Genomic DNA, 22,007 nt, shown 5'->3' with positions numbered 1-22,007 from the left:
TATGGTATATAGCAATATATATAGATATAGTTGTAAAATTAATAAAAGTTAGGAATGTCAATGGGTAATCTTTATTTTAGGATTTTTATATTACACTTTTTATTCAAATACTTTAAATTTATTTATATTTTCAGCCCTATTGATATTTAATGGGTATGGTAGTTCTCATACCTTTAATTTTTTAAAAAATAAAAAATAAAAATTTTTTAACTTTTTTTTTATTTTTTATATTTAGGTAATTTTTTTATAAAAATATATTAATATATTTTTTAATAAAAATATATTAATTTTAATTAATCAAAAATAATAATTTATATTTTTAATAAAAAATTTATTTACTATATATAAAATACAAGTACAAGGTAGGTCATATTACCCCTCTTTATTTTGATATTTAATAAATATTTAAATTATATCCATCTTCGTTTTTATTTTCATAATATAATTTTTATTTTTATTTGAATAAAAAATTAAAATTTTCATTAGATCAGGATAAGATTGGTATCTTAATAAAAGTAATTTATCATACCAATAGAATTTAATTAATAAATAAAGAAAGCGAGGAAAAAGAAAAAAGAGAATGGAGTAAAGTAAAAGTGTAAAAGAGTGAAAATAAAAACAAAAAACAGGTTCAAGGCTTGGATTGGATCTCCAGTACTAGTAAACTCAAAGGTAGCCCAAGCCAAGCACGAAACCCAGAGCTCTCTGGCGGCTCTCGCTCTGCCTTCAAAATTCGGCATTCGATTCGGGAACCCGAATAGTACGATTTTAATAAGAAAAGATCTACTGTAAGTATCCGTCAAATAATCAAAAAAATATAGAAAGAAAAGGAAGATGGAGAAGGGCAAAGGAGTGATGGGGTCCAGCCGAAGATGGGCCGTTGATTTCTCCGATAATTCGACCGCGCCTTCTTCTCGTGACATCCCCGATCCTCCTGGCTTCACTCGTGCCTCTGTCGATCAGGTTCCCCCTTTTTTCTTTTTCTCAAGTAAAAGCATTCGCTTTCGATTTTTATTAGGTTTAACTTTGGAGGCTTCACCTTTGTATTTTGGCAGGACGATTCGAACTTGACTCGCCAAAAGAAGGATGCTGAAGCCAATTGGAAAGCTCAGGTTCTTCTTTTTCTCTTTAAATTTTGAATTGTGATTAATTTTCCCGATTGTCTACTAAGTATTAGAGAAAAGTGAGGAGATCCTTAATTAAGGATTTAAATTGATTTCCTTTTGGATCTTAAAGACTTGAACTTTTCAACTTTGTAAGGATATAAGTGTTTGTGTTTGCGATGAAAGATTGTGGATTATTTTCTAATGGATTTAACTCAGAAATTATCATTGCAAATCCCGAATAAGGATAATGGACGTATAGGCATATAAATTCATCAAATCATGTGCAACAAAGAGCATTCTGAAATGAGTTCTGGCATCTTTGTTTTTTCTTTTAGTTATACATGGAGGCTTTGGTAGGACTTAGGATTGGCCATCTTTCACTGAAAAGTGTGTATGAGAATTGTTTGTGTGTTACTGTTTACATCATTTATAATTATAACCAGTGCAAACTTTATTCAGAAATAAATACTGACGTCTGTGGCAAAGCAGCAAGCTACAAGCTATTTCGTGATGCATGGATCTTCAATGTTGTTTCTTTACTATATGTGCAAGTCAGTGTGACCTTAAATCACTTCTGAGTTCGGTTGGTGCTGTAGAGTAAATAGATTTTTATAGAGAAGGTAAAAGGGAAAGCAAAGGTGTCTTCTCTTGGTGCATGGTTGAGGGTGGGTATTTGGTATAGGTATAGTGATTGATTTATGCATTATATTGACATAGTATCTGTTGGAAAGATTTAAGTATATCCATGCAATTTTTAGCAGGTTTAGATATTCCCTTGGGTAAGAGTTCAGTTTTGGCGATTGTGTTTGTTAGGTAAAAAAGACATACATTACTACAAGATTTAACCGATCAAAATATGTTATTTAAGATTATACTTCTTTTACTTTTGGAACAGAAAGCTTGGGAAGTGGCACAAACACCTTTCAAGAATTTGTTAATGATGGGCTTCATGATGTGGATGGCTGGAAGTACAGTGCATCTCTTTAGCATTGGTATCACTTTTTCGGCGCTTTGGCAGCCTATTAGTGCTCTTCAAGGGGTTGGGAAAGGTAAGTTGACGTCTAACTACTAAATTTTCTGGTCCTGTATTATTAGCTTATCATTGTCCTTTCCATATATTTTTTTAATTCTCAATGACTTGTTTTATTTAGTTTGAGTGGTTAAATTGTCAAAAGAGTAAAGAATATGTTCGGTAATGTACCCTTACTGAGAATGAAATACTTAACCCTTGTAACCATAAGGTACTAATGAAAGCCACATGAGTATTCAGAAGAAACCTATCTAATTTGCTTCTCTAGAAGCTTCAATGTTTTTGTCTGCATATATGTTTGGCATCTCTCTCCGTTTCTGTCTAGGCTCAATAAATAGCTTATTTCTCTCTTGTAAAGTGTATAAGATATATAAGAAAGAAACCTGCAGATATTATGGTTGTGCAAAATGCCACCAAAGCCTAGATTTTCTTTTATTCAGATGTTAGGGCTGTGCATTTTCCATTTCTAAGTTGATTCATCCAAATTTCAATTTGACTTTGCAGTTTTTGAGCCTTATAAAGACAATAAAGTAGATCTTCTAGGCCCTAAGTTACTTTTCATTGCTCTTAATTTGGGTGGTTTGGCACTTGGTGTTTGGAAGGTGAGTTGCAGTTTCCTTTTTCGCTTCCTAATGGATTTTTTGAAGATTACTAGACAGAAGGAAAGGGGACAAAACCTGAGTTATCTAATAGTTTACATTTTCCCACTTGATTTCTTTGGTTTTGGCAGCTTAACACATTGGGGCTTCTTCCAACACATGCGTCAGATTGGGTGTCATCCTTATCCCCAGCTCAGGTTGATAAGTTCTTCCTTTTTCCTTCGTGTAAATTTTATGTTCAGTTCTTGTTCCTAAGAAATTCAGCACAATCCAGAAATTTAGCACAATCCAGCAATTAAGTGAAAAACAAGGGGGTGGGGAAGGGGCAGGATTAATGAAATATGTCGCAACATCACGAGTAACATCTAATGCTGTTGCACTTAGCTGATAAGACAATGCTAAGTGCTAGTGTCACAGTCCTGAAGTGAAGCTAGGAATTTCACATCGATTGAGTACTAGAGTTGATCTTGGGATATGAGGGTTCACACTGTTTCCTTCTTGTGAGGGGCTTTTTGTAGGACAAAACCGTAAGGTCAGAGAGGTAAGAGCAGACAATATCTCACAAGGGTGTGAACCGTGACAGTTAGGCTGATCTGGGATGTTGGATGAGTACATACCCGGGTCTTGGAGCCCCATGAGCCTGGACGCTAAGTCTCGGCCCATGATAAGTGGTATCAGAGCTAGCTTTGGGGGTACTAGCGATATGCCATCTAGGACGGTGGGCTCTCGTTGGAGTGGGAAAGGATGTTACGGCTCTGAAGTGAAGTCAGGAATCTTACATCGGTTGAGTACTAGAGTTGGTCTTGGGATAAAAGGTTCACACCACCTCCTTTTTGTGAGGTATCTGTTGTAAGACAAAACCGTGAGGTCAGAGGAGCCAGAACGGACAATACCTCAGAAAGGTATGAACCGTGATAATTAAGCTAATCTGAGACGTCGGATTAGTGTATGCTCGAGTCCTGGAGCTGTCCGAGCCTGGAGGTTGAGTCTCGGCCCGTGACACTAGTGGGTGGCTGTGGATTTATGAAATTCCATTGTGAACCGTTCTAACCATCTTAAACAATTGTCATTTTGATATTTCCTGGGAATACTTGGTTATAAATTTCAGTTTAGTGGGGAGAGAAGGTGCTCATTAATGTCTGTATAAATCCATGTGAATTGACTTTAACAAAAATGTTCATGTTTTTAGTATATGTGGATACCATTGTCATCAAATGGTGAGAGTACCTAATACTGCTTTTATCAATGGTGTGTTACATGGAGCCTTTTGCTAACTCTAGCTTTAAATTGATTAAATTTTCAGGAGGTTGAGTATTCGGGTGGGGGTATTTCTCTGCAATAACGAGTTTGATCATCTTTGATTTTCTGAACAATTTCTGGAGGTGGTGAGTGGACTTATGAAGGCTGGTGGAACTTGGAAGTTTTTATTGATTTCTTCTGCAGATGGAGAACGCCACCACCATAGATTTTTATCTTAAATTTTATGAACCATGGCATGGCATGATTAAGAGACGTAGGTTTGTTGTATTTCATATTACCATCCAAAAACTGAAATTATGTTCAAGTTAACAATTTCTCTTATATTGAGATATAATAAATCTTCTTTTACCAAAGCTAGATTTGGGGATTATCAGAGATGTAGACTAAAAAAAATTCTCTAAGATGATAATTTGGCCTTTTCATTTTATTTTTTGTTGAGGATAATAAAATGGCAGTTTCCATTTGCCAATTAATATTTGATGTTCAATTACTTATCCGAATCATAAGTATTACTTTCAATGGTTGAGATCCATTCCTATTTGGATTAAGTAAATAGAAATCTATGAAAGATACAACGAAGCTTTTCTTGATCCTGATATTATTTTAATCTTTCATGGACCATTCAGTTATGTAACAAATAAATCACAATATTTTTTATATACGGTAACAGATAAATCACAATAAATTTTTATAAAGTTATTCATTATCAGATTTTTTATTTGTTTTTTTTATTAATACAGAATTTCAGAGATAAAAATATGAAATGAACAATTTCAAAGATCGATATGTGAAATGAACAAAAAGATTTCTTCTTAAATTTTGTCATAACTCTAAGATAATATTCTCGAAGAAAATCATCTTTCAGAATATAATTATCAACTTAAAATTAATAAAAAAAATTCATGAAATCATATTTAATAGTAAATTTGATGATGCATGAAAAGAATCTCTTAATGGAAGAATAAGATTTGAACATGTTAGATTATCCATGAGATTGTTAAATAAATGAAATGTCAAGATTTACAAGATTTGTATGAAGATTTTGATCCAAACCAATAGTTACATATGAAAATTTTAATCCAGATAAATGATTAGAAAATATGGATTATAATTTTACTCTAGACAGTTTGCATTTGAATCTCTCTTTAGAACATATATAGCATTTACTCAAGTGATGAGACTCCAAACAGAAATTCCTTGTTACAATCTAAAATTATGTACAATTTATGTGATATTTTAAAGATGCTTAATAAATTACTCTAAAATCTTTAAGACAAGTTTAGTAGTGACACATCAATTCAAGTTTTACTTTTGTTAATATCAACTTTGATATCAACTTTTTATATTATCATGATCAATCTTTAGGTCATTTTCAAATCAAATTTATTTTATTAAAGTTATTTTAATAAATAAAAAAAATTATTTTTATTAAATATATTTTATTCAAAATAATTTTAAGTTGAGTAAATTGCTTCAAGTCAAGTCATAGATTTATTTACTTTTTCTTTATATATAAATTTGTAACTCTTTCTTAAAAAAGTAGAGCTTCCTAAGTTTTAGTCTTATAAGAAAATCCTCTTATATAAATATGCTCTTCTAAAACCCTTTCTCTTTTTTGGTGATTTATTCCTCCTCATTCAATTTTTTAAGCTTAGAATCATATTAAATTATTTATGTAATGATTTACAATAACATGAATTAATATATTTTACAATTATCATGATATTATAAATCTTTTGTAACAAAAATCTTATAAAATTATTAAATAAATTATTGATCCACTTATAAAAAAAATTATTATATTAAAAAATGCCGAAATAAGCTACCATTACTAAAAACATATCTAAGCATACCACCAACTCGACGTCAGGATAGCGCTTAGTCTTGAATATTGATGATTATTTATATGAACGGACTGTTTATGTTTAGTATCTCTTTGACTTCACAGCGCACCAAGAAAGGATAAAGATACACGTGTCGTAACTCTTCTCTATTTTCGTGACCAAATCAAGGCAGTAAATCACTCTTCTCCTTTCCTGTTGTTTTTTCTTGGTTTGCGAGCTGCACATCCCGAACCTTCAATGGATTTGACGGCCCAGCAACTTAGCCAATTTAACGGTAGCGACCCGTCAAAGCCCATATACCTTGCAATCAATGGCCGCATCTACGATGTCACCGCCGGAAAATCTTTCTACGGTCCTGGTGGCGACTACGCCTTGTTTGCAGGCAAAGACGCCAGCAGAGCCCTTGCAAAGATGAGCAAGAAAGAAGAAGATGTCTGCCCCAATCTCGATGGCCTCTCCGAAAAGGAGATGGGTGTCCTTAACGATTGGGTCAAGAAATTCGAAGCTAAGTACCCGGTTGTTGGCCGCGTTGTCTGTTGAATTTGCATCCTCTCGTTCAAATCACTTTAGCTCATATGTTTGGGTCTTAGCTTATGGGATTCTATCTGCTACTTTCTGTGCGTAATTTGTTTCTGCCAGTTTCTTAGTCTATGTTAATCTATCTGCTACTTTCAACTTGTCTGTGGTGTTTGACTAATTCAGAACCTTTCATGGAGTAATGGGTGAAACTAATAAATGTCAGAAGCTGTTTGATGTTGAGATAGTTATGACTTGTGTTGCATCTCGCTGCTTGCTATGTTTATTTCTTGGTCGTTAATGGTGATGATTGCATTGATTGTGTGATTTTAGACCTTTTACACCTGTGATATTCCTTGGTTTACCTCCCTAGACTGCTGAAGCTTGGTTTTGCTAGTCTTAATAGGGTCCTTTGTACTCTAGGTATCTATAATTTCGATCAAATTTGGCATCTTTATTTGACAAAGATGAGAAAACAAAAGCGAGTATTCCTATCCTATAAGTTGATTAGGTTAGAACTGGCGAATGCTTTGCTTAATAGCAGGGATTAGTATTCTTTACTCTAGTGCAATGCTTTTGGCATTTTGGATGTTTCGGTTCTTTTAATGTTTCACTTCCGAATGACTCCATTTCCTGTTAGTAGGGACTGATGTAAAATAGTAAAGAATGCTATCTGTTGGCTACGAGTTCAACAGATGAAATAGTAGAGCTAATGCGACATTTCAATATATATGCATATACTCTATGTACAGCAGCTGCAGCGGAGCTGTCAAGGTTATCCAAGAAATGAAAACTTTCACTAGTCTTTTTGTTGGATAATCCATTAGTAGTGTCTAATGCCTTATGTTCCCCATTGTGCAAGAAAGATGGCAGGTTGGAACTTAGTCATCTTTGGTAATTCATCGAAGTCCAGCTTGGGTAATTATCTGTTATTATTTTCTGCAAGGTAGGTAACCCATGATGCAGACGGGATAAAAGAGACTTTGCCTTGGAAATCTGGCTCGAGCTCCTTCGTACCTCCATGGTAATGGCACATACGCACACCTCAATTGAATCAAGCTGCTTTACCTGTCCGAATCGATGGAATATAGTCTACGGGGAGCTTCCAATGATTGCTAAATATAGGCAGACAAAATTCGTCGCACTGTGCCTGCCATCCTTCTGCAAGATACTGCCATCTTTCGTGATGCCAAGTTGCTAACAGCCTAACACTGCGATTTAGGTTGGGGAGAAAGGACTGGTTAGAGGTTAAAATTTTGACTGGTTACAGGTTAATACATTTGGATTGAATTTAGTTTCATAAAATTTTTTAGAGTTAATTTCAAACTTTATAACTTTGCTTGGAATCCTACAAACTATTGATGTTCTAACTATTAAAAATGATAATAATCCCTTTATAAATAGCTCCAATTTTGACTGGTAATTGAATTGGGTTAGCAACGTACCTTAAACAGTATCAAGAGTTTTGGAATCTAGGAAAATTTAATACAGGAAACTGGTACGTCCATGAAAGAAGCACTATCAGTTTAGCAATCTGCTAATCCATGTTTACGGTGGTCACAGACACTCTTTTGCAGTCATTGTTGGTTACTCCAGTCTCCCATTTACTTCTGCATGGAGTCATCTTTATTATTTTTAAACCCTCCTCCTTTCTTTTATTGATATCCAAATCCACTTTCCAAAGTCATCTTCGTTGTTTGAGGCCTTGAGCACGTAAGAGAGACTAAAACGATCGAGAGGAAGAAACTTACTTGGCTTGCTAGATGGACAGTACATTACATATATATCTTCAAACTAGAAACCATTCTTGCATGATATTGGTATCACATTATCAAGTGTCCAAGAAAATTATTAATTACTACGGGTATTAATATTTAGTTATAGAAACATTTTTATTTCGGGAATGCTTGGTGGAAGTTAAAGTGACCTTAAATGTTTCCTGTGAAGTAGCTTGGCCAAATGTGATTAAATTCATGAGTTAACCCATCTACCCTTCTGACAGTAGCTTAAGCCCATAACTGCAGCTTTAAATAGAGGGAGGTCGTGGGGCATGGCAACCTTTGGCCAGTTGATTGTCTTTTACTCGAAATTTATCAGTAATTCAGTATGAAGTGTAGAGTGTAGACCAAAGGCCAGAGCAGTACTAATTATGCACTTATGCTAGACAATCAAGGCCTCAATGGAGACGAAAATTTCTATCCTTTTCCCAACACCTAATCTCTGTACTCTTCTTATTCTTGTTTTTTTCTCTTTTGCTGCTTCTCCTTCACATGCTAGCCTCTCTTTCAACTTCTATGCAACATCATGTCCCGCTGCGGAGTTCATCGTTAGCAACACGGTCAGATCAGCTTCCTCTAATGATCCAACCATCCCCGGGAAACTATTGCGCCTGTTGTTCCATGACTGTTTCGTGGAGGTCAGTCCCATTTTGGTTAAACGCCTTATCACCTTAAAAGTTGCATTAAGTGATCAAAATTCAAAGAAATTTTTTGACTGGCTATTCCAAAATCCAAATAATAGTTGCTACTATGTGTAATTATTATTAGTTTATGTTCAGGGTTGTGATGCATCAGTACTGTTAAAAGGAAATGGGACAGAGCGAAGTGATCCAGCTAATACCTCTCTCGGAGGATTTTCAGTTATTGATTCCGCTAAAAGGGTGCTCGAAATCTTCTGTCCGGGAACCGTTTCTTGTGCTGATATTATTGCTTTGGCTGCAAGAGATGCAGTTGCAGTTGTAAAATCTCTAGTCCACATCTTCATTTTACTCTTCAATTAATGTTCCCTTGACTTTCTTCCCCACCGTATCTGCATGCAGCATCTTCTATTGAGGGATTAATCATAGTTATCCTGGAACAGGCTGGTGGACCTGCATTTCAGATTCCAACTGGAAGGAGAGATGGGAGGATATCCAACGCTGCAAATGTCAGGCCCAATATTGTAGATACAAGTTTTACCATGGATGAGATGATAAAGCTCTTCAATTCTAAAGACTTGTCCCTGGATGACCTTGTTACGCTGTCAGGTATTTAAATAATAAAAGAGTAATAGTATCTTCATCTCTCTTTTATTTTAAATTAATGCACTTCTGTGAGGTTATAGCTTAAGCTGTTTTGTACAACATTAATCGAAATTTTGTAGGACGCTTAAACATCTATATAACCAAAGACAAAACAAAACTACCCTCGTAAGTTTTGCTGAAAAGTTGCCTTTGTTGGGATGTAAAGAATGGAAACATGGGTGCTCTATCTGCTAGAAGCTTTAATGGCTTTGAGCTTTGGCTTTACAGGCGCTCATACTATAGGACTAGCTCATTGTAGTGCATTCAGTGATCGATTCCAGCGAGACTCCAAGGGAAAGCTCACGTTGATTGACACAACCTTAGACAGTACCTATGCAGAAGAGCTTATGAAAAAGTGTCCAGCAGGGGCAAGCACATCTAACACAGTCAGCAATGATCCTGAGACATCCTTTGCGTTCGATAATCAGTACTATAGCAATCTCGTAGCCCACAAAGGATTGTTTCAGTCAGATTCTGTTCTTCTAGAGGATGGAAGAACAAGGAAACAAGTAGAAGCTTTCGCAAACGATCAGCAAATCTTTTTCCGGAGTTGGGGGGAGTCATTCTTGAAGCTCACTATCATTGGAGTGAAAACAGATGCCGAAGGGGAAATTCGACAATCTTGTTCCTTTGCTAATAATTAATGGGTGAAAATATATATATATATATATATATATATATATATATATAAAAGCTTTAGGTACTTGGGTAATGTTCAGAATGAATCATAACAATATAATTATTCCTGTCTTACTGTTCAACTAATGGCTCTTGTGCTTGTATCAATTGTCGTCCACTAGACATGTATATTTTGGAGAAGGGAAAATCTAATCATGTCGTACGATGAAATAAAAAAAAAAGGAATTCCTTCTTCTTTTTAACACTATTACAATGAAATTAACAAGTTAAGGAACAGAGTATAGAACAGTGATTTATTCACACCATAATCATATCCGGAGCAAAGCACAAAGGTTACGATCTGGGCCTACTATAAAAGAATTGGTCTCTAGGCCCAAAAGCCTAAAATAAAGCCTAAAGGACATAACCAATGGTTAAATCAGAAAACTATTGGTGCTACTTTTTGCCTTTTTTTTTTCCCTTAAAAAAAATGAGTAAATGAATTTAAGTAAATGATCTATAAAAAAAGTATGCATTCAGCATTTTACTATTTAAAAAATAAAAAGAAAAGAAAAAAAAAAAAACAGTTTTAGGTTTCACTTTAAAAACCAAGGATATATGATACTCCAAATATTGCCCCTTGTGTCGGCACTGTCCGCTGGAGGATCACCATATCATTTTAAGGTAACAAAACAAGTTTACCCATGTATGAGGACGCTGTTGAACTCACTCATTGAGAGCTTCTCTTGCGCGTTTTACAAGGTTTTAACAACCCATTGTTGCGCTATCAAATTGGGGACTCTCGTCGATGTTTACACTGCCAACAAAATCATAAACTTATATACAAGATGCAAAGAGTTACATATTGCTCGCAAACTGTTCGCCGAAATTCCCCACAGAGACTCCGTTTCTTGGAACACGATGATCTCTGGGTATGTAAATTGTGGGAACTTAGAGACGGCATGCGAGATTCTGAAAAACATGAAAAGATGTGGTTTTGGTTTTGATGCCTATACCTTTGGGAGTTTACTTAAGGGTGTGGCTTCCTCTTATAGACTTCAAGTTGGCCAACAGCTGCATTCAATGATTGTCAAGATGGGTTATGAGGAAAATGTATATCCAGGGAGTGCTCTTTTGGATATGTACGCCAAGTGTGAGAAGGTTGAAGATGCTTACATGGTATTTGAATGCTTATCAGAACCTAATTCCGTCTCATGGAATGCTTTGATTGCTGGCTTTTCACAAGTGGGTGATCGTAGCACTGCATTTTGGCTTCTAGGTTGTATGGAGAAGGAAGGCGTGAGGGTTGAGGATGGCACGTTTGCTCCGCTTCTTATATTGCTTAATGATATTGAGTTTTATAAGCTGACAACTCAAATTCACGGCAAGATTATAAAAAATGGGCTGGCATTTGATAATACCGTGTGCAATGCGATGATAACTTCATATTCAGAGTGTGGCTCAATCGAAGATGCCAGAAAAGTGTTTGATGGTGCAGTTGGCATGCGTGATTTGGTAACGTGGAATTCCATGCTAGCTGCTTACTTGGTTCATGAGAAAGAAGAACTCGGCTTTAAACTTTTTCTGGATATGCAAGGGTTGGGGTTTGAACCAGACATCTATACTTACACTAGTGTCCTTAGTGCTTGTTTTGAAAAAGAACACAAAAGTCATGGAAAATCCTTGCATGCTGTACTTATTAAGAGGGGATGGGAATACTACGTGCCTATCTCCAATGCACTGATAGCAATGTATCTCAAGTCAAATAATAATTCTATGGAAGAAGCTTTAAATTTATTTCAGTCCATGGAATTGAAGGACCGTGTCTCTTGGAACTCCATTTTGACTGGTTTTTCCCAGATTGGATTGAGTGAAGATGCCTTGAAATTGTTTGGGCAAATGAGATTTTCGATGGTGGAGATTGACCACTATGCCTTTTCTGCTGTCCTTAGATCTTGCGCTGATTTAGCAACACTTCAATTAGGTCGGCAGGTTCATGTCTTGGCTTTCAAATCAGGCTTTGAGACAAATGAATTTGTGGCAAGTGCATTGATTTTTATGTACTCCAAGGGCGGGATAATTGATGATGCTCGAAAATCCTTTGAAGAGACTCCCAAAGACAGCTCAATTGCTTGGAATTCAATAATTTTTGGCTATGCACAAAATGGCCAGGGCATTATTGCCCTTGACCTATTCTACCTGATGAGAGACAGAAGGGTGAGGCTTGATCATATAACATTTGTTGCAGTTCTAACTGCATGTAGTCATATTGGTCATGTGGAAGGAGGATTGAATTTTCTGAAATCTATGGAATCTGATTATGGGATTCCACCACGTATGGAGCATTATGCTTGTGCAGTTGATCTAGTTGGGCGGGCTGGGCGATTAGATGAGGCAAAGAGCTTAATTGAATCGATGCCATTTAAACCTGACACAATGGTGTGGAAGACTTTGTTGGGTGCTTGTAGGGTTTGTGGTGACATTGAATTAGCTACTCAGGTAGCAAGCCATCTGCTAGAACTAGAGCCTGAAGAGCATTGCACTTATGTTCTACTCTCTCAAATGTATGGACATCTGAGAAGATGGGATGAAAAAGCTAGCCTAACAAGGTTGATGCGGGAGAGGGGAGTTAAAAAGATTCCTGGTTGGAGTTGGATAGAGATTAAGAATAAGGTTCATGCTTTCAATGCTGAAGATCAGTCACATCCTCATTGTAAAGAGATATATCAAATGCTAGGGGAATTGATGGAGGAAATGACATGGTTAGATACTAATCTGGGTTTAGATGCTTTGACATCTGATGAGTCATTGGATGCTGTGATATAAAGCTGCTGAGTGCAGGGAGTTTCTTAAGGATGCACAAACAATGAAGAGACGATGCCTTCCAAAAGATGTCAAATCTCTTGCTTATTCATCTTTAAGTCAAATTAATTGGCTACAAGTTATGGCTATTCATGGCAAGAAAATTTTGGTGATGTACAGCTGCTATAATCCAAGCAGTTCTTGTAGTTCATATATGAGATTTCGCTCCTCACCATTTTTTACTCGTTAATATTTTTCCATTCGGGCCATCCTAGACATCGACTTCATGTACTCAAAAAGCTGTGATAAAGTTTTCTATATGACAACTCTGATTGTGAAGAGGAAGTGCTGATGAATCTGCAATGGAAGGAACTCCGGGTGTTGCATGAGTCTCTTGGCCTGTTTTCATGTCGTTCTTTGTTCTGCAATTGAGGACCAACTGCATTCTTTCCCTTTTAGTTCTTGAAATAGGCATGAAGATCAACCTACTGGGGTGAGTACTTATATTTCTTTGGAGAGGCCTACGTTTTTGCTAGCTTTTTTAATGTGCATCATTCTTGTATTTCATTAGCCAGTGTCATTAAGATCCCCCCCAAGAAAGAATGAAGGAAAAATATTTGTAGTTTCAGCTTAGTTATTGCTAAAAATACCGGCATAGCAAAGGGAAATTGTTATTAAGATCTATTGCAATTCGCACGTTTGGAGCTATTCCACTTTGAGAAAAGGACTATCAATTGAAGTCTTAAAGCTTGAGAAGAATGACTACATTCTTCTCTTTGCTTAGGTTTCAAACGGCCAAAGACACTTGATCATGGTAAACTTTTAACCTTTCATATTTTTTTATTATGGACATTGCAGACTTTTTTTTTTTTTTTAATTTTTATCTTTGGTTGTTCATGATCTGATTATTTGCTGAATTTCTGTGTTCCTCATCTTTTGTTGAGAGTTCTTGTGGCAGTCAAGGCCGCTGTCTTTCTTGCCTATGAAGGAGAAGAGATGAGAAAATACTTGAAAAAAATGTAGGGTAACAAGTATTAACCGAGCAAAGTGTCCCAAAGTTACTAGAAAATAGCTAATGCTAAGTTCTTCAAATTGTTCTTCACTCGCGATTTCTTTCTACAAGATAGTCCAGGTCAGTCATAGTCAGATATAAAACAGTCCTACATGCCAATTGGCTTTGGCTTCTTGGAATCCATTTCCATTCAAAAGATTGATAGCAGATTCTGGCCTCAATTTTTCACAATTGTTAATGCCACCGATGGGCAAACAAATCTTCAATGCATCTGTAGTATGAATGCATTCTGCCTCTGGTTTCACTACAAGTAGAAAAGACAAATAAGGGTATTTTCAAATGGGAAATGTAATTGGCTACATAAAAGGAGGATCTTGTTGTGTGAACTTGAGGAAATATTTAACAGTTTATCACCCACTTTAGAGGATTCTATGATGGATTATCAAGGAAAAAGAAATTTGAATACTAGAAGCTCCCATGTTGGAAATGTGCCTCAACCACTAGCTAATGGTTTTGTCTTAAGTTTGAAAGATAAGGAGAAAATGTATGCTCTTTTTGTTATTAGCCTATTATCAGACTTCTATTCAATTTTCATTCCTATTATTATAGTTGGAATTTGGGATATAGGGAGTATGTGAGTGGAAGTATACAGTCGGCACTAAACTCAGGTTTTTTTTTTTTTTTTTTTCACTATAAGCATTGCCAAATCAGAGCATTACATTTACTCACTTTCTTTTCTTTGCATTATTTGATTGGTTGTTGCAAAGAGCTTGCAAAACAGTAACTGCTGATGATGAATTGAAACCACACCAACTCCTTTTCTTTCCCATTTTTTTTTCTTGTTTCTTAATCAAGTGTGAAATTAGAAAAAGAAAATGGGTCAGGACAAAAGGAAACATGGACCCAAAGAAAAATATGAAAAGTTGAAAATTTATATCATGATAAGTCGTTAACCCATCAATCTCCCTCTTGTGGAACAGAAAGATTCCAGCTTTCATCCACCACCCACTAAAATAATATTTGGTTCGCAAACAGCCAAACAGGATGCCTTAGCACAGACTCTTAACTTTATTAGTGCCCACCACCACTTATTGTATAGGCCTGTAGAAAACTAGTTTCCAAACACAATTGAGAACAAGCGAGACCAATTGTTCAATGTTCATGTCAAAGTGAGACCCTAGTGGTTCATGTCTTTGTAGGCGCTGACAAATATGTGCAGAAACTTTGAAGATTCAAGGAATTTCCGAGCATCTTCAAGTGGAGTAATGGGTCCCAAAATTGACGCCAATTTTGACAAAAATATCATCTAGAACTACGTATACTATGGGTGCAAAAATTATGTATTCTGGATTTGGTATTTATCTTTCTTTTTCTTTTTTTTTTTGGTTTAAAAAAGAAAAGGATCTATTGAGTTTTGCAAAAGATATTTTCTTTGTTATGCATTATTATAATCTTTTAGATAGGTTAAGTAGCACTTTCACTTAATAATTGCTTTAAGCTTTTAGAGATCTTACGTGGACTCCTCAATTATTTGTTAGGTGCAAGTTTTGGCCTTTGCCCCTTTTACAGTAGTGCTTGGATTTCCAATTGACAGCCGGCATGCCTCTTTTGTACGAACTCCCAGTAAAATAGATTCTAATTTTTTTTTCAGTAATTGGTCTTGATAACGTGCATAGTTTAGATAAAATTTGTTATGTGAAATTTATAAAGTTTTTATTTAAAATAAATTTAATAAAAAAATTTAAATCAATAAATTGATAAAATTTAATGATAAATTAATAGTATCTGAAAAATATTTTAAATATAATTTATAATATAAATTTGATTGATACTTATTTAATAATAAAATTATATTAAAATTTTTATCAAAAATACCTATTTAAAAAGAATATCAAAATTTATTTATTTTTTCAAATTTTACGTAATTTATATAATAAAATATTTTAATCTATTAATTTTTAATTTTTAATTAATTATTTATAATAAAAACTTTACAAATTTTATGCAAAAAATTCCATTTAAGTTGTTTTCAGTAACATTTACAATCAACGTAGATATATCATCATATATGGGAGCCATTAGGTGGAAAGCCTTAAGTAGGTATTAGACTCAATTTTTTTTAAATAAAAAAAGATAGATATTAGATTTAGGCATAATTTAGAAGCATAAATAAATAAGTAAACTCCGTTTGAGTTTCCAAATTTAATTTTATTTTAAGAAAGATTACTTAAAAGTTTGGTCTTTCTCCAATCGCTGCCCTTCATTTTGTAAAAACTCGTTCAAGATTAGAGCCTTTATTTGGCAATTATCATATAGAAGGTAGTACAAGGAGTCGATGAGGTTGAATTTCAAGTACTTTTATACCACAGATTTGAGGTAATTAAGGAATTAAAGGGCCTAAAGGGATAACTCGCACTAAATAAAGAAATAAAATAATAAAGCAAAACCAGTGACTTCAAAGTTTGATCATGATCGTGTAAAGCATAAACAAGTGGTTTGTTTATTTGAATTTTTTAGATGAACTCTGACCAAAAGCTATGGCCCTTATCTATTGCTTCATCATGAAATTCACAGGAAAAAAGAAACCCCATCATGTTATATTTCATGATAGACGGTTGATGAAAACCATACGGGTGGATTTTGGATTCCCAGCCACTGTATAGAACCATTATTTGAAAAGGAAATTTCATTAGTTTCCCATTAAAAACATGGGTATGCCTAAAACAGAGCAAGTAACAATGGTTCGGCTCCAAAAAGTCACAATCCGGCCCAAAAAATGTTGTTAATTGGGGAGGGGAAGGGACCCAATTTCATGCAAGCTTCACGTAAACATTACCTTACATTCCAGGGTTCACATTGTGCCGTGAAGAAGGCTTCTGATTTGATGTATACGGAATAAAACAAAGATAGCTTGGAATAAGCATATTGCTTTTAATTTGCAACTTCATCAACGATAGAGAAAGTCTTACGAATTTGGACAATCTATGGTTTAATTCTTTATTAGAAGTGAGAATAATAATAATAATAATAATAATAATAATAACTTAACTATATGTACTAAAAAATTATTTTTTCCTTGGGAAAACAAATTGAATATTTAGCATTATTTTTTCGAAATAAAGTGGAGTGAAAACAATCCCTTGGTGGCCAACGTGTTCACCGCCTATTCGTGAATTCCCAAGCTAATGACGATTTCGGCCGGGCGGAGTTAACAACAAAGATTTTTTTTTTTTGAAAATACCAGAGAGAGATAATTGGGTATATAGCTGTGGTGTGGAGTTTGTTAGTTGTGTATCATTCAAGGATGACGTGTAAGAATTGGTGATCTTTGTGTCACTCTCATACGCCTTGCAAGGGTGACCAACAATATATATATGTAGTGGAGCGTGGTTGTAAGATAAGAAAATCAAATAGAAATTAAGGTGGACCATGGGCGCCGCTACCATTTTCCCCACCTTCCTCTCTGCTTATCTTCTTCTTGTATGTCTTGTCTGCTCTTTGAAGGAGGGCTATTTCTTGGGACGAATTAGTGCAACTGCCGAGAGCCACCACCTTCAGCACCGCCACACCATCCAAGTCAGCTCTCTTCTACCCTCCTCTGTTTGTAGCCCTGCAGCCCAAGGTTAAATTACCTCTCTCTCTCTCTCTCTCTCTCTCTCACACACACACACACACACACACACACACACACGCACACATACAAAGCAGCCAGCCTTGAACCCTTGGCTTGTTGACTTTTTTTTCCAACTTTACCTTTGTCGCGAGTACTGTATATAAATTAATCAGTATTATCATAAGTAGTATTGTTATTGATGATTATGCTATCAGCTATTATTGGGATTGTTACAAGTATATCTGCGCTGCCCGGCATTCATGCTATCAATCAAGCTTATGATGATAGTCAATGTGTTCTCTCTGCTGCTTTGCCTGTTGGAGAAACACAGCATCTAGCCTTTCTTTTTCTGCTCCCAAATCCCACAATTGTTTAAAGGTATTTTAGTAATCTAAGTCAATTTTCAATGATGATTAATCATGCAAATAGTTGACTGACTCATGTCCATTGAGAAACTATTTGACTAAGACCAAAAACCGAGTGTCCTAAAGCCATTACCTTTTTTTTGCAATTGAAATCATCCAATTAATTAAGCTGATATCATCATACTCTTTTTTCTACTTGTAAATATATGTAGTAGTATACAAGTTATACATATATATATATATATATAGATATACATTAGGCTTTTGAAAAATCTTTTTTTTTTTTTAAAAGAAAGTTATCCCCAAAGTTTTCTTTTCCGACATCCATATAGTATCCAAAGCCCACTAATTTCTTTTGAATTTGAAACCCAGCTAGTCCCGAGGGGCTAGTGGTGTTTGTACTTGAGACCCATTCTAGCATGGTTTGGTCATAAGACACTAACGAAGAAAAAAAAAAGTTTGGTCTTGAAACATTACTCAAACAAACATAATCAAGAGGAGTTTGATTGGTCATTGATCGTATATTTTTCTTTTCCACCTGCAACTCGTGGGCAGGGCAATGGCTAAGGTCAGGTTTGTGGTTGGTGATACAATGATTGAACGAGACTTTTGGACGGGGATTTCACGTGATTGCAAACATAAATAATTAAAAAAAGCAAAATTAAGAAGAGCATTTGGAACTAAAAGTTTGGAAATTTTTAATTAATATTTTCGACCTTGAATATTTATTATAAATTTATTTCCAGCATTTCTTCTCCACTTCCCTAGTTGTTTGTTGGTGGCTAGAAATTTGGGGAATATTGGTTTTTTTTTTTTTATTAATCGAAAAAGAAACATAAGAATCTCTTCGTGAAAAGCAACGTTCAGACATAAAAAAAAAAAAAAAAAATCCTATGTATTCTTCTACTTGCCTTAAAATTGTGTGGTCCGAATTACTTGAATTTTTTGTTGATAAGTTTGGTTTTTGTCCCTGAAAGGATGAATTAGTTTATATCCTTAATACTAAATAGACCTTTAGCACAAAGAATCTTGCAATTAAAAAAAATTCTTCTAAGAAACAGCAAGTAAACACCTACGCAACACTACTTTGTTCTCAATCAGCCACAAGATGGTAAATCTCATAATTGTCTATGATTTTTGCTTTTCTATGTTTTTTTTCTTTATTGGAAGCCCATGCTCTCTTATTTTTAAAACATTTCTTTCAATCTTTAGCTAATGCATTATTTGGCAGTCACTTTCATCCCCATTATTTGTGCATCATCCACTTAGGTTTTAGATACTTAATAATAAAAATTAATGGTAAATAATCAATGAATCAATAATGCAAGGATGTGAAACAATGTTTATCCAAAATTTTTTCCATAATTAAAATTAAATAAGCATAAACCCCATCAAAGGAATAGACTTATTGGCCCATTTCTTGTATTGGGTGTCCCCCACTCAACAATTACTTTTTAAGTTATAGGAAAAAAAGGCATATTCTATTCTCACAATTGAAGGGGCAAATCATTTTTGTTCCTATTTTAGTAGTTAATTGTAATAGTAGTAGTATTGTTTCTAACACTTTATCTTATTGGATATGATGCATGGCTTTCAATCTCAGCTTTGGACAAAAAGGCATCTTTACCAGTTGTCCATAAGCACGGTCCATGCTCTCGACTTCATCAAGATAAAGCAAATATTCCCACTCCCGCCGAGGTCCTCCTCCAAGATGAAGCCCGAGTCAAGTCTATTCGGTCAAAACTTGCCAAGATTTATCCAGGCTCCAGCAATGTCGAGGAGACTGATGCAGCCACTCTCCCTGCCAAGGATGGTAGTGTGGTGGGATCGGGCAATTACATAGTAACCGTGGGTCTTGGCACCCCAAAGAAAGATTTATCTCTCATATTTGATACTGGAAGTGACATCACATGGACACAATGCCAGCCCTGCGTAAGATCTTGCTATAAACAGCAGGATCCAATTTTTTCGCCCTCACAATCCTCGACATATTCCAACATTTCATGCACCTCAACAGTTTGCAATTCACTGGCTTCTGCAACAGGTAACTTTGGTGACAAACTTGGGAAAAAAATAAATTTTCGTGTTAGACAAAGAATCAAACGAAAGTTTTATGAGTAAGAAGGTGGACAATTACTTGTTAATTAAAACAAATTTGCTGGACCCCTTCCAGAATTCAAAATTGTGGACTCATTAGGGACTTACCCAAGCCATAGCCCAGCTATTCCAGTGAAAAAAATGTTAATTCTCTCTTTTTATACGCTTTCAGGCAACTCACCTGGCTGCTCATCATCAACTTGTGTCTATGCTATCCAATATGGAGACTCGTCCTTCTCAGTTGGATTCTTTGCTAAAGATACGCTCACCTTGACACCAAGTGATGTGTACAATGACTTTCTATTTGGTTGCGGCCAAAACAATCGAGGTCTTTTTGGTGGCTCAGCCGGTTTACTAGGACTTGGCCGAGATAAATTATCTTTGCCATCACAAACCGCCTTAAAATACAAGAAATTCTTCTCCTACTGCTTACCATCATCCGCCAGCTCAACTGGTTTCCTCACTTTTGGCGACGGTGGCGCCTCAAAATCCATAAAATTCACAACGTTGTCCACAATCTCCCAAGGTTCATCCTTTTACGGTATTGACATTACTGGAATAAGCGTTGGTGGCCAAAAATTATCAATCGCAGCATCTGTTTTCACCGCTGGTGGCGCAATCATTGACTCTGGAACCGTCATCTCGCGGCTGCCACCAACTGCCTATGCGGCACTGAAGTCTGCATTTCGAAAACAGATGAGCCAATATCCAATGGCACAACCACTTTCAATCCTGGACACATGCTATGACTTTAGCAAATATTCTTCAGTTAGCTTTCCTAAGATAAGCTTCTTCTTCAGCGGGGGTGTGGAGGTTCCTATCGCAGCAAAGGGTGTTTTTTACGTTAGTAGTATCTCACAAGTGTGCCTAGGGTTCGCCGGAAACAGTGATGACTCAGATACAGGGATTTTTGGGAATACACAACAGAAGACATTGCAAGTGCTATACGATGGTGCTGCAGGGAGGCTTGGATTTTCTACAGGGGGCTGTACCTAAGTTTTTAAGCTAATCTAGAAGAAAATCTTCAAGTTAGCTGTCAAATCATAATCCATATGTATGACAAAAAAAGAGTGGTTGAAGATTGAAATAATTGATATACAGTGAAAGTTATCCGAACTCCATAGGTGGAGTCCATTTTAGTTCAAGTACTTTTCTGCTACTTGTACCCCATAATTAAGGAAACAAAAACAAATGTTTGCTGCAAACTTATTTACAATAATAACCAAGACATGGTTTTCAAAGGCGATGTTAAACCTTCAAATCATAAAATACGTATCTCTTTTTGAAGAAAAAAAAAAAACCTGAGCAGGACCGCTTCAATTTTTGCGGGAATTGGGATAAGAATCCCAACTCCTGCAGGACTTCTGCCTCTTGACCCAACAGGGGACAAGCCCAAGGTTCCACAAAATAGTGAATACCTTCTAGTTGCCATATTTAAGTGTGTTTATTGTTTAAAACGCCATCCCATTCGCGTACATGAACAGCCAGAGGAATTTCCCCACATTTAATCCTGGATCATTGCTGTCACCAATCTGTCTTACTCCTTTCTTTCATTCCTTGGTTCGAAACCAAATAAGTAACAGCAGATTTTCATATGAATTATTATACAAATTACAACAATCTTTCTATATCTTGAAAGTAATATCTCCCTTATCAGTTCAAGGATTTTTGTCAAACAATGGAGTTCAGTTCAGGAAATTTTGTTTGATTTTTAGTTGCTGTAATATGTTATCTTTGTAATTTGAAATAGGATAATTCTTTCTTTGGATAAATAAAATCTTTAGCTTATCCAAAACCAGAATGTCTCCCATATCATATCCACCATTTTGTGGTATAAGATGGGCCACATGGTAATTTTCTTTTTAAGTTCTTTCACACTCATAGCTCATTCCCCATATAATATATATATATATATATATATATATATGTATAACAACATATATAAATAAGTCTACCATATAAGTACCTATGTAAATAATTTTTTAAATGACACATATAATAGTTTTTTAAAAGAATAAGATAGTTTTAGATTTATTCAAATTATAATTAAAAATCAAATCAAGTTAAAGATATATATTTTAAAA

The 22,007-nt window shown here is 35.3% G+C and overlaps 5 protein-coding genes across 7 annotated transcripts; all 5 read left to right on the top strand.

Moving 5' to 3' along the window:
• Positions 1 to 655: 655 nt before the first annotated feature.
• LOC111286024 (uncharacterized) lies at positions 656 to 4,352 on the top strand. Its single transcript, XM_022875788.2, has 6 exons — positions 656 to 963; positions 1,056 to 1,112; positions 2,002 to 2,155; positions 2,641 to 2,738; positions 2,867 to 2,932; positions 4,039 to 4,352. Exons 1-6 carry the CDS (start codon positions 835 to 837, stop codon positions 4,075 to 4,077), a joined length of 543 nt encoding a protein of 180 aa, XP_022731523.2. The 5' UTR covers positions 656 to 834; the 3' UTR covers positions 4,078 to 4,352.
• A 1,586-nt stretch (positions 4,353 to 5,938) lies between these two features.
• On the top strand, positions 5,939 to 6,598 carry LOC111284873 (putative steroid-binding protein 3). Its single transcript, XM_022873939.2, has one exon. It carries the CDS (start codon positions 6,077 to 6,079, stop codon positions 6,377 to 6,379), a length of 303 nt encoding a protein of 100 aa, XP_022729674.2. The 5' UTR covers positions 5,939 to 6,076; the 3' UTR covers positions 6,380 to 6,598.
• A 153-nt stretch (positions 6,599 to 6,751) lies between these two features.
• LOC111284872 (peroxidase 46-like) lies at positions 6,752 to 10,070 on the top strand. Of its 3 annotated transcripts, none has more exons than XM_089762698.1 (5): positions 6,752 to 7,129; positions 7,306 to 8,771; positions 8,913 to 9,092; positions 9,215 to 9,380; positions 9,645 to 10,070. In XM_089762698.1, the coding sequence occupies exons 2-5, from the start codon at positions 8,535 to 8,537 to the stop codon at positions 10,058 to 10,060; spliced, it is 999 nt and encodes a 332-aa protein (XP_089618824.1). In that variant the 5' UTR covers positions 6,752 to 7,129; positions 7,306 to 8,534; the 3' UTR covers positions 10,061 to 10,070. The 3 variants fall into 3 exon arrangements, with proteins under 3 accessions (XP_089618824.1, XP_089618825.1, XP_022729673.2); XM_089762699.1 differs by adding an exon at positions 9,497 to 9,542 and having other exon boundaries at positions 6,752 to 8,771; positions 9,645 to 9,822; XM_022873938.2 differs by having other exon boundaries at positions 6,752 to 8,771.
• A 142-nt stretch (positions 10,071 to 10,212) lies between these two features.
• Positions 10,213 to 13,469, top strand: LOC111284870 (Pentatricopeptide repeat (PPR) superfamily protein). The gene has a single exon (XM_022873937.2). The coding sequence runs from the start codon at positions 10,653 to 10,655 to the stop codon at positions 12,858 to 12,860; it is 2,208 nt and encodes a 735-aa protein (XP_022729672.2). The 5' UTR covers positions 10,213 to 10,652; the 3' UTR covers positions 12,861 to 13,469.
• A 3,778-nt stretch (positions 13,470 to 17,247) lies between these two features.
• Positions 17,248 to 21,167, top strand: LOC111284942 (aspartyl protease family protein At5g10770-like). Its single transcript, XM_022874076.2, has 3 exons — positions 17,248 to 17,470; positions 19,430 to 19,870; positions 20,096 to 21,167. The coding sequence occupies exons 1-3, from the start codon at positions 17,278 to 17,280 to the stop codon at positions 20,917 to 20,919; spliced, it is 1,458 nt and encodes a 485-aa protein (XP_022729811.1). The 5' UTR covers positions 17,248 to 17,277; the 3' UTR covers positions 20,920 to 21,167.
• Positions 21,168 to 22,007: the final 840 nt, after the last annotated feature.

This window comes from Durio zibethinus, chromosome 6, assembly GCF_047325235.1.
Source record: "Durio zibethinus cultivar Kanyao isolate XHJ-2024 chromosome 6, ASM4732523v1, whole genome shotgun sequence".
Lineage (NCBI taxonomy): Eukaryota > Viridiplantae > Streptophyta > Magnoliopsida > Malvales > Malvaceae > Durio > Durio zibethinus.
Note: the sequence above shows the minus strand (reverse complement) of the source record. Positions and strands in the feature narration are given on the sequence as shown.

Bases quoted from the DNA above. Each gene is read 5' to 3' on its own strand.
- LOC111284872 (XM_089762698.1), top strand. From the start codon at position 8,535: ATGGAGACGAAAATTTCTATCCTTTTCCCAACACCTAATCTCTGTACT. The intron at 8,772-8,912 runs GTCAGTCCCATT...GTTTATGTTCAG, and splicing joins TCCATGACTGTTTCGTGGAG to GGTTGTGATGCATCAGTACT. The intron at 9,381-9,644 runs GTATTTAAATAA...TTGGCTTTACAG, and splicing joins TGACCTTGTTACGCTGTCAG to GCGCTCATACTATAGGACTA.
- LOC111286024 (XM_022875788.2), top strand. From the start codon at position 835: ATGGAGAAGGGCAAAGGAGTGATGGGGTCCAGCCGAAGATGGGCCGTT. The intron at 964-1,055 runs GTTCCCCCTTTT...GTATTTTGGCAG, and splicing joins CTCGTGCCTCTGTCGATCAG to GACGATTCGAACTTGACTCG. The intron at 2,933-4,038 runs GTTGATAAGTTC...TTAAATTTTCAG, and splicing joins CATCCTTATCCCCAGCTCAG to GAGGTTGAGTATTCGGGTGG.
- LOC111284942 (XM_022874076.2), top strand. From the start codon at position 17,278: ATGGGCGCCGCTACCATTTTCCCCACCTTCCTCTCTGCTTATCTTCTT. The intron at 17,471-19,429 runs GTTAAATTACCT...TTTCAATCTCAG, and splicing joins TTGTAGCCCTGCAGCCCAAG to CTTTGGACAAAAAGGCATCT. The intron at 19,871-20,095 runs GTAACTTTGGTG...ATACGCTTTCAG, and splicing joins TTCACTGGCTTCTGCAACAG to GCAACTCACCTGGCTGCTCA.
- LOC111284873 (XM_022873939.2), top strand. From the start codon at position 6,077: ATGGATTTGACGGCCCAGCAACTTAGCCAATTTAACGGTAGCGACCCG.
- LOC111284870 (XM_022873937.2), top strand. From the start codon at position 10,653: ATGATACTCCAAATATTGCCCCTTGTGTCGGCACTGTCCGCTGGAGGA.